The 10,060-nt window shown below is 39.0% G+C and overlaps 1 protein-coding gene across 1 annotated transcript; it reads right to left on the reverse strand.

The window, feature by feature from the left end:
* Window positions 1-5,043: 5,043 nt before the first annotated feature.
* Window positions 5,044-8,742, reverse strand: LOC146761824 (uncharacterized). The gene has a single exon (XM_085539844.1). It carries the CDS (start codon window positions 8,314-8,316, stop codon window positions 5,809-5,811), a length of 2,508 nt encoding a protein of 835 aa, XP_085395970.1. The 5' UTR covers window positions 8,317-8,742; the 3' UTR covers window positions 5,044-5,808.
* Between the last annotated feature and the right edge of the window lie 1,318 nt (window positions 8,743-10,060).

Genomic DNA, 10,060 nt, shown 5'->3' on the forward strand with positions numbered 1-10,060 from the left:
CATCGGAAATTTGTCCGAAATGGATAATTCTTATGCTAATGTCATTAATTTTTTAGGGGAAGAGAGATATTCTGGAATCAGTGAGTCATAATTTGTTACAAAGAATCATTTTAAAGAGAATGTGTCTTTTTTTGGGGATGAAAACCAGTAATTTAGGGAGAAATTGCTATTTGTAGGGATGAAAAGCATTAGTTTGGGAAGAAAACCATAGTTTTGCAAGGATGAAGAGTGATACCTAAGAGTGTACTTTTCATTTCAGGGATAAGTATTGATATTCATGTGACCTACTTCTAAAATCTGTCAGAAATGGATATTTCTGTAGGAAATGTCATTATTTTTAGATGAAAAGAGTTATTCTCGAAACAGTGTGTCATATTTGGCTACAAACGCTGATTTTGAAGAGAAATCGATTTCTTTTGCTGATGAAAAAAACCTTTATATCTAGAAAATGCTGTTTGTAGAGATGAAAAACCTTATTTGGGTAAGAAAAGCATATTTTTGCAAGGGTAAAGAGTGATACCTAAGAGAGACCTTTTTATTTCTGGTATAAGTATTGATATTCCTGTGAAATTTTTCTAAAATCTGTCAGAAAAGGATATATCTGTTGGAAATGTCCTTATTTTGTAGAGGAGAAAAGGTGTTTCTGTTAGTAATGTCCTCAATTTGTAGAAGAGAAAAGGTATTCTGGAAGCAATGTGTCCTATTTTGCTACAAAGCTTCATTTTGTAGAGAAAATGTCTTCTTCTGGGGATGAAAACCAGTATTTCTGGGAAACAGCGCTATTTCAAAGGGATAAAAAGCATAATTTTGGTGAGAAAACCATGTTTTTGCAAGGATAAAGAATGATTCTTGGGAGAGAACTTTTTATTTCTGGGATAGGTACTGATATTTGTGTGCCATTCTTCTAAAATTTGTCAGAAATCGATATTTCTGTTGGAAATGTCCTTATTTTGAAGAGGAAAAGAGGTATTCCAATAAGAGTGTTTCATATGTTGCTGCAGGGGACCATTTGTAGAGAAAACGATTTCTATTGGGGATGAAAACCACATTTTTGGGTAGAAAATGCTACTTGTAATGATGACAAGCTTTGTATTGGTAAGAAAATGAACTTTTTGCAAGATTCAAGAGTGATACCTAAGAGAGAACACATTTTTTTCTGGTGTAAGTCTTGATATTAGTGTGAAATACATCGGAAATTTGTCTGAAATGGATAATTCTTATGTTAATGTCATTATTTTGTAGGGGAAGACAGATATTCTGGAATCAGTGAGTCATCATTTGTTACAAAGCATCATTTTAAAGAGAATGTGTCTTCTTTTGGGGATGAAAACCAGTAATTTAGGGAGAAATTGCTATTTGTAGGGATGAAAAGCATTAGTTTGGGAAGAAAACCATAGTTTTGCAAGGATGAAGAGTGATACCTAAGAGTGTACTTTTCATTTCTGGGATAAGTATTGATATTCATGTGACCTACTTCTAAAATCTGTCAGAAATGGATATTTCTGAAGGAAATGTCATTATTTTAAATGAAAAGAGTTATTCTCGAAACAGTGTGTCATATTTGGCTACAAACGCTGATTTTGAAGAGAAATCGATTTCTTTTGGTGATGAAAAAAACCTTTATGTCTAGAAAATGCTGTTTGTAGAGATGAAAAACATTATTTGGGTAAGAAAAGCATATTTTTGCAAGGGTAAAGAGTGATACCTAAGAGAGACCTTTCTATTTCTGGTATAAGTATTGATATACCTGTGAAATTTTTCTAAAATCTGTCAGAAAAGGATATATCTGTTGGAAATGTCCTTATTTTGTAGAGGAGAAAAGGTGTTTCTGTTAGTAATGTCCTCAATTTGTAGAAGAGAAAAGGTATTCTGGAAGCAATGTGTCCTATTTTGCTACAAAGCTTCATTTTGTAGAGAAAATGTCTTCTTCTGGGGATGAAAACCAGTATTTCTGGGAAACAGCGCTATTTTAAAGGGATAAAAAGCATAATTTTGGTGAGAAAACCATGTTTTTGCAAGGATAAAGAATGATTCTTAGGAGAAAACTTTTTATTTCTGGGATAGGTACTGATATTTGTGTGCCATTCTTCTAAAATTTGTCAGAAATCGATATTTCTGTTGGAAATGTCCTTATTTTGAAGAGGGGAAGAGGTATTCCAATAAGGGCGTTTCATATGTTGCTGCAGGGGACCATTTGTAGAGAAAACGATTTCTATTGGGGATGAAAACCACTTGTTTGGGTAGAAAATGCTACTTGTAATGATGACAAGCTTTGTATTGGTAAGAAAATGAATCTTTTGCAAGATTCAAGAGCGATACCTAAGAGAGAATACATTTTTTTCTGGTGGAAGTCTTGATATTAGTGTGAAATACATCGGAAATTTGTCTGAAATGGATAATTCTTATGCTAATGTCATTATTTTGTAGGGGAAGAGAGATATTCTGGAATCAGTGAGTCATAATTTGTTATAAATAATCATTTTAAAGAGAATGTGTCTTTTTTTGGGGATGAAAACCAGTAATTTAGGGAGAAATTGCTATTTGTAGGGATGAAAAGCATTAGTTTGGGAAGAAAACCATAGTTTTGCAAGGATGAAGAGTGATACCTAAGAGTGTACTTTTCATTTCTGGGATAAGTATTGATATTCATGTGACCTACTTCTAAAATCTGTCAGAAATGGATATTTCTGTTGGAAATGTCATTATTTTTAGATGAAAAGAGTTATTCTCGAAACAGTGTGTCATATTTGGCTACAAACGCTGATTTTGAAGAGAAATCGATTTCTTTTGGTGATGAAAACCACCTTTATGTCTAGAAAATGCTGTTTGTAGAGATGAAAAACATTATTTGGGTAAGAAAAGCATATTTTTACAAGGGTAAAGAGTGATACCTAAGAGAGACCTTTTTATTTCTGGTATAAGTATTGATATTCCTGTGAAATTTTTCTAAAATCTTTCAGAAAAGTATATATCTGTTGGAAATGTCATTCTTTTTTAGATGAAAAGAGTTATTCTGGAAACAATATGTCATATTTGGCTACAAACGCTAATTTTGAAGAGAAAACGATTTCTTTTCGTGATGTAAACAACCTTTATGTCTAGAAAATGCTGTTTGTAGAGATGAAAAACATTATTTTTGTAAGAAAAGCATATTTTTGCAAGGGAAAAGAGTGATACATAAGAGAGACCTTTTTATTTCTGGTATAAGTATTGATATTCCTGTGAAATTTTTCTAAAATCTGTCAGAAAAAGATATATCTGTTGGAAATGTCATTCTTTTTTAGATGAAAAGAGTTATTCTGGAAACAATGTGTCATATTTGGCTACAAACGCTAATTTTGAAGAGAAAACGATTTCTTTTGGTGATGAAAACCACCTTTATGTCTAGAAAATGCTGTTTGTAGAGATGAAAAACATTATTTGTGTAAGAAAAGCATATTTTTGCAAGGGTAAAGAGTGATACCTAAGAGAGACCTTTTTATTTCTGGTATAAGTATTGATATTCCTGTGAAATTTTTCTAAAATCTGTCAGAAAAGTATATATCTGTTGGAAATGTCATTCTTTTTTAGATGAAAAGAGTTATTCTGGAAACAATGTGTCATATTTGGCTACAAACGCTAATTTTGAAGAGAAAACGATTTCTTTTGGTGATGTAAACCACCTTTATGTCTAGAAAATGCTGTTTGTAGAGATGAAAAACATTATTTGTGTAAGAAAAGCATATTTTTGCAAGGGTAAAGAGTGATACCTAAGAGAGACCTTTTTATTTCTGGTATAAGTATTGATATTCCTGTGAAATTTTTCTAAAATCTGTCAGAAAAGTATATATCTGTTGGAAATGTCATTCTTTTTTAGATGAAAAAAGTTATTCTGGAAACAATGTGTCATATTTGGCTACAAACGCTAATTTTGAAGAGAAAACGATTTCTTTTGGTGATGTAAACCACCTTTATGTCTAGAAAATGCTGTTTGTAGAGATGAAAAACATTATTTTTGTAAGAAAAGCATATTTTTGCAAGGGTAAAGAGTGATACCTAAGAGAGACCTTTTGATTTCTGGTATAAGTATTGATATTCCTGTGAAATTTTTCTAAAATCTGTCAGAAAAGGATATATCTGTTGGAAATGTCCTTATTTTGTAGAGGAGAAAAGGTGTTTCTGTTAGTAATGTCCTCAATTTGTAGAAGAGAAAAGGTATTCTGGAAGCAATGTGTCCTATTTTGCTACAAAGCTTCATTTTGTAGAGAAAATGTCGTCTTCTGGGGATGAAAACCAGTATTTCTGGGAGACAACGCTATTTTAAAGGGATAAAAAGCATAATTTTGGTGAGAAAACCATGTTTTTGCAAGGATAAAGAATGATTCTTAGGAGAGAACTTTTTATTTCTGGGATAGGTACTGATATTTGTGTGCCATTCTTCTAAAATTTGTCAGAAATCGATATTTCTGTTGGAAATGTCCTTATTTTGAAGAGGGAAAGAGGTATTCCAGTAAGAGTGTTTCATATGTTGCTACACGGGACCATTTGTAGAGAAAACGATTTCCATTGGGAATGAAAACCACTTTTTTGGGTAGAAAATGCTACTTGTAATGATGGCAAGCTTTGTATTGCTAAGAAAATGAATTTTTTGCAAGATTCAAGAGTGATACCTAAGAGAGAACACATTTTTTTCTGGTGTAAGTCTTGATATTAGTGTGAAATACATCGGAAATTTGTCTGAAATGGATAATTCTTATGTTAATGTCATTATTTTGTAGGGGAAGACAGATATTCTGGAATCAGTGAGTCATCATTTGTTACAAAGCATCATTTTAAAGAGAATGTGTCTTCTTTTGGGGATGAAAACCAGTAATTTAGGGAGAAATTGCTATTTGTAGGGATGAAAAGCATTAGTTTGGGAAGAAAACCATAGTTTTGCAAGGATGAAGAGTGATACCTAAGAGTGTACTGTTACCTCGATCTGGTAACCTGGAAAGTCAAGTCCCTTTGTGAATGTGTATCGACGGCCCCGACCAAGTCACAGCTGCTTGTTACACCAATATGGTCAGCGGTAAAATGGCGTTTATTGGAATGTGAGGGTCCCTTATATAGGTATCCAGTTTCATCCTTATCTTTTATACATATGCATGACCCAGCAGGGGAAGGCCTATCACGTTACATCCCGAGGGTCGTACTTCGCCTAATACAACATCTCCCCTTCCCCATGCCCAATAAAACCAAGACCCGTAACACGCGACCGCTAAAACTATCCCTAACATATAAAAGTGTTAGTTTTCATATATAAATTTTGTGGTGAGTTATTTAAAAAGTGACGTAAACATGCAAAGGTATGTGGTGCAGTGTATAATAATGTTAGTGGTTCTTTAGTTAGTATTTTCAAGGCATCTTGGGCTTATGCAGCTCATTATCATGCGCTGTAAACAACCCTGAATACATTGAAACAAACAAGGTAAACAAATTCTTAAAACTAAAAGACTAAAATGATAGGAACACTGTGGTGGCATTAGCTTAACAGACCAGCATGCCAGCATACCAGCCTCTCAATTTCTCTAAAAGCATAGACTACAACTACTCCTAGAGCTAAAATAAATGCAAAAAAATCTGGCTGTAGAACCCCACAAACGAACCTCATCCCCTTATAACAATCACACAAAGGCACACAGTCAATAATGTAACAGATGTCCTTCTCGTGAGTACTGACAGCTGTTCTTCATTCATCCCTTTTCTTTTTCCTGTGGGGTCGTTTCACGGATGCAGCTGGCGGGCTCCCACCAACCGTACCTAGAAGGAAAGTACTCAGTTTTTCGATTAGTTTTCTGTTTCTCCCAGAACATCCTTTTGGGCGATCGCTGTATCAGGTTTTATTTTTCTCGACGGAACCCATAAAATTTTTCCCGATTCTCTGTCCTTTACTGCAGCATAACCTCTGCCCCAAACTAAAACAGACCACCCTGATTCCCAGGTACCATCATCCCGTCTTATCTTTACTGGTGGCCCCTCGTCAATGATTCTTGGTTGCCAGTGTTTCTGTATTGGGGTGTGCTTACTCTCTCCTCGTTCAAAATGATTGATTGCATAAAGTGCTCGGGCCAATACTTCTGCCTGTTGGGCTATTGGGATCCTACCTCTGTGACCCTCCCCCTCCCCAAGGACACGTATCTTATCCTTCAGGAGGCGGTTGGCCCTCTCCACAATTGCTTGTCCCTGGGAATTCCCAGGGATGCCTGTAGAGTGAGATATTCCCCACCGTTCAAGCCAATCTTGTGTAGACCGCGAGATGAAACACGAGCCATTGTCTGTTTTGATGTGTCGCGGCACCCCCAGGACCGCGATGGCAGTGGCCCAATGTTGCTGAGCAGCAGGAGAGTTAGCACGCGTGTGTTGGGTGGCAATGATGATCGTCGATGATGTGTCCACGGTGACCGCCAACCATTGCTTTGGAGCCATACGTTGTTCTAAAGTGAAGTCAGTCTGCCAGATATCTAGAGGAGAGAGCCCCCGAGGGTTAACTCCCACCCCCAACGCAGGTGCTGAATTACAGTGCGGGCATGTTTGAACCACTTCTCGAGCTGCGGATAGAGGAATGGAACATGCTCGTGACAAAGCTCGTGCTCCAATGTGCAGAGAGGAGTGTAAGTCACGTGCCTTTTGAAGTGTAAGCACCTGTCCACCTGCTACCCGGTCAGCCACCGCATTTCCAGCTGTAAAGAACCCTGGAACCTCCGAATGACTGCGGACATGAAGAATGGCCACAGATGCAGATCGGGAGACCAGAGCCTCCTCCAGCAAGAAAGCGATCTCAGTGTTAGGCACACCCTCATTAGACAGCGGTGTTGTCTGTTGTTTGTCCAGAACATACTTAATAATTTCACCCGGAGTCTCAAGATCGTCAGGGGCAGCTCGAATGATGTCCCTAACATTTTTGTGAGCCTTCTGCTTCAGGCAATCCTTTAAAACAGAAGCTTGCGCGTCCTTAGGTAGATCTGATCCTTCTACTGCTCGTATCAATCGATTAGCAAAATCAGAGAATGACTCTGAGGGACCCTGAGCAATCTCTGACCACGGGGCTGCAGGCTCTGCCTTTCTTATAAAGTTTCTAAAGGCAGTAGCAGCCGCCCCTGTAGTGGAAAGCAATTCCCCTGGGCGCAGGAGCCTAAGCTGTCTCTCTGGGGACCCAGCCATTTCCGCAGTTACTCCCGAAAGCCTCATTATATCAGTTCTCGGTTCCCCCTCCCTCCCACTAGCAGGGTGTTGAGCATCACGTCCAGCCTCAGCTACAATAGCTTTAAGTTGTATCATCCACTCCTCCCTCCACAAAGTAAACTGAACTGGCTCGAGAACGACTCTCATTAGACTCTCAATGTCATACGGGAGTAGGGGACCTGGGGCAATGAGTGCCTCAAAAGCACTTAGTGTCATCGGAGATCTCAGCCCCTTTTTCTCAATCGCTTCTGCAAACCGAGTAACTGCTTTTGCTTCCAAAGGTACCCAAACCGGTCCCTCCTGTCTGACGACAATCGGGAACACTGCATGATCTCGCTCCTTGAGTCCCGACTCACGCATTGATTCCTGGATGTCAGCCCAATTAGTGGGCCTGCGTGATAACTCTTGCTCCCCCCACAACTCCTCCCTCCATGGAGGCGAACCCGATACTGTGGGGCCGGGCAAAGCCTTCCGTTCCTCCCCCTTTTTGGAACACGATCCCTCCTCTGAGGGGGGCGGGTATGAGGGCGAGCCCACGCCTCCACGGCGCGCCGCCTCCATAAACCCTCCCCCCTCCGGACAAGAACCGCCCCCTTCGGGTGAGTGAAAGCTCTGCAAAGAGGGGTAAAGGCGGGGATATGATGGTGGCGCCTCCTTCGATGACTCAGCTTCCGCCTTCTTTTCCGGAGTTGTTTCGAGCGCGGCCATGGCCATCTTGGAATCAGCCGGCGTGGCCGACGCCATCTTGGATCCGGAGTCACTGCAAGAAAGCAGATCCCCCGCACCCCCCGAGACCCCGGACGTCCCGGAATCCAGACCAAAGACCCCTTTCGCGATGGCCTGGACTTGCTTCTCCTCCCTAGCCGCTTTAAGCGCACCTAGGACCAAACCCCAGGTTTTTAATTCTTCCGCTTTATGCTCGTGGGTGGCTCTCTGGAGCAGGGCCTCAGTGAAAGAGTCCCACCGCCCCGAATCGAGCAAAACGCCAGGGGAGGGTAAAAGTCGCGCCGACTCCAAGCAAGAGGCAACAGCGGCAATATCCTTCTTAGAAGGAGCATTCTTACCACAATAGGTTTTACAAAGTTGCAATACTACTCTAAAGACGGAATCCATTTACCCAGAGACCTGAAGTCTTCCTGGTCTTCTACGAACTATCGGCCGTAGGATAGGCGCAGCGCTGCATTCCCCTTTGCACCCCACCGAGAGTGCTTCCACGGGCTCGAACCGTGGATACCGCGTCCGTCAGCGCGGTTTTAGCCGTCGCACACTCACCTCCAGGACTTTGCCTCACACGGGGCACCAATTGTTACCTCGATCTGGTAACCTGGAAAGTCAAGTCCCTTTGTGAATGTGTATCGACGGCCCCGACCAAGTCACAGCTGCTTGTTACACCAATATGGTCAGCGGTAAAATGGCGTTTATTGGAATGTGAGGGTCCCTTATATAGGTATCCAGTTTCATCCTTATCTTTTATACATATGCATGACCCAGCAGGGGAGGGCCTATCACGTTACATCCCGAGGGTCGTACTTCGCCTAATACAACAGTGTACATTTCATTTCTGAGATAAGTATTGATATTCATGTGACCTACTTCTAAAATCTGACAGAAATGGATATTTCTGTTGGAAATGTCATTCTTTTTTGGATGAAAAGAGTTATTCTGGAAAAAATGTGTCATATTTGGCTACAAACGCTAATTTTGAAGAGAAATCGATTTCTTTTGGTGATGAAAACCACCTTTATGTCTAGAAAATGCTGTTTAAAGAGATGAAAAACATTATTTGGGTAAGAAAAGCATATTGTTGCAAGGGTAAAGAGTGATAGCTAAGAGAGACCTTTTTATTTCTGGTATAAGTATTGATATTAATGTGAAATTTTTCTAAAATCTGTCAGAAAAGGATGTATCTGTTGGAAATGTCATTCTTTTTTAGATGAAAAGAGTTATTCTGGAAACAATGTGTCATATTTGGCTACAAACGCTAATTTTGAAGAGAAAACGATTTCTATTGGTGATGTAAACCACCTTTATGTCTAGAAAATGCTGTTTGTAGAGATGAAAAACATTATTTTGGGAAGAAAACCATATTTTTGCAAGGGTAAAGAGTGATACCTAAGAGAGACCTTTTTATTTCTGGTATAAGTATTGATATTCCTGTGAAATTTTTCTAAAATCTGTCAGAAAAGGATATATCTGTTGGAAATGTCCTTATTTTGTAGAGGAGAAAAGGTGTTTCTGTTAGTAATGTCCTCAATTGGTAGAAGAGAAAAGGTATTCTGGAAGCAATGTGTCCTATTTTGCTACAAAGCTTCATTTTGTAGAGAAAATGTCTTCTTCTGGGGATGAAAACCAGCATTTCTGGGAGACAACGCTATTGTAAAGGGATAAAAAGCATAATTTTGGTGAGAAAACCATGTTTTTGCAAGGATAACAATGATTCTTAGGAGAGAACTTTTTATTTCTGGAATAGGTACTGATATTTGTGTGCCATTCTTCTAAAATTTGTCAGAAATCGATATTTCTGTTGGAAATGTCCTTATTTTGAAGAGGGAAAGAGGTATTCCAGTAAGAGTGTTTCATATGTTGCTACAGGGGACCATTTGTAGAGAAAACGATTTCTATTGAGAATGAAAACCAATTTTTTGGGTAGAAAATGCTACTTGTAATGATGGCAAGCTTTGTATTGCTAAGAAAATGAATTTTTTGCAAGATTCAAGATTGATACCTACGACAGAACAAAATATTTTCTTGTGTAAGTCCTGATATTAGTGTGAAATACATGGGAAATTTGTCTGAAATGGATAATTCTTATGTTAATGTCATTATTTTGTAGGGGAAGAGAGATTCTGGAATCAGT

This window comes from Coturnix japonica, chromosome 2, assembly GCF_054131305.1.
Source record: "Coturnix japonica strain WE chromosome 2, WE-NBRP24, whole genome shotgun sequence".
NCBI classification, from domain to species: domain Eukaryota; kingdom Metazoa; phylum Chordata; class Aves; order Galliformes; family Phasianidae; genus Coturnix; species Coturnix japonica.

What these genes read in the sequence shown, in the direction of transcription:
- LOC146761824 (XM_085539844.1), bottom strand. Translation starts at nt 8,316, where the DNA reads ATGGATTCCGTCTTTAGAGTAGTATTGCAACTTTGTAAAACCTATTGT.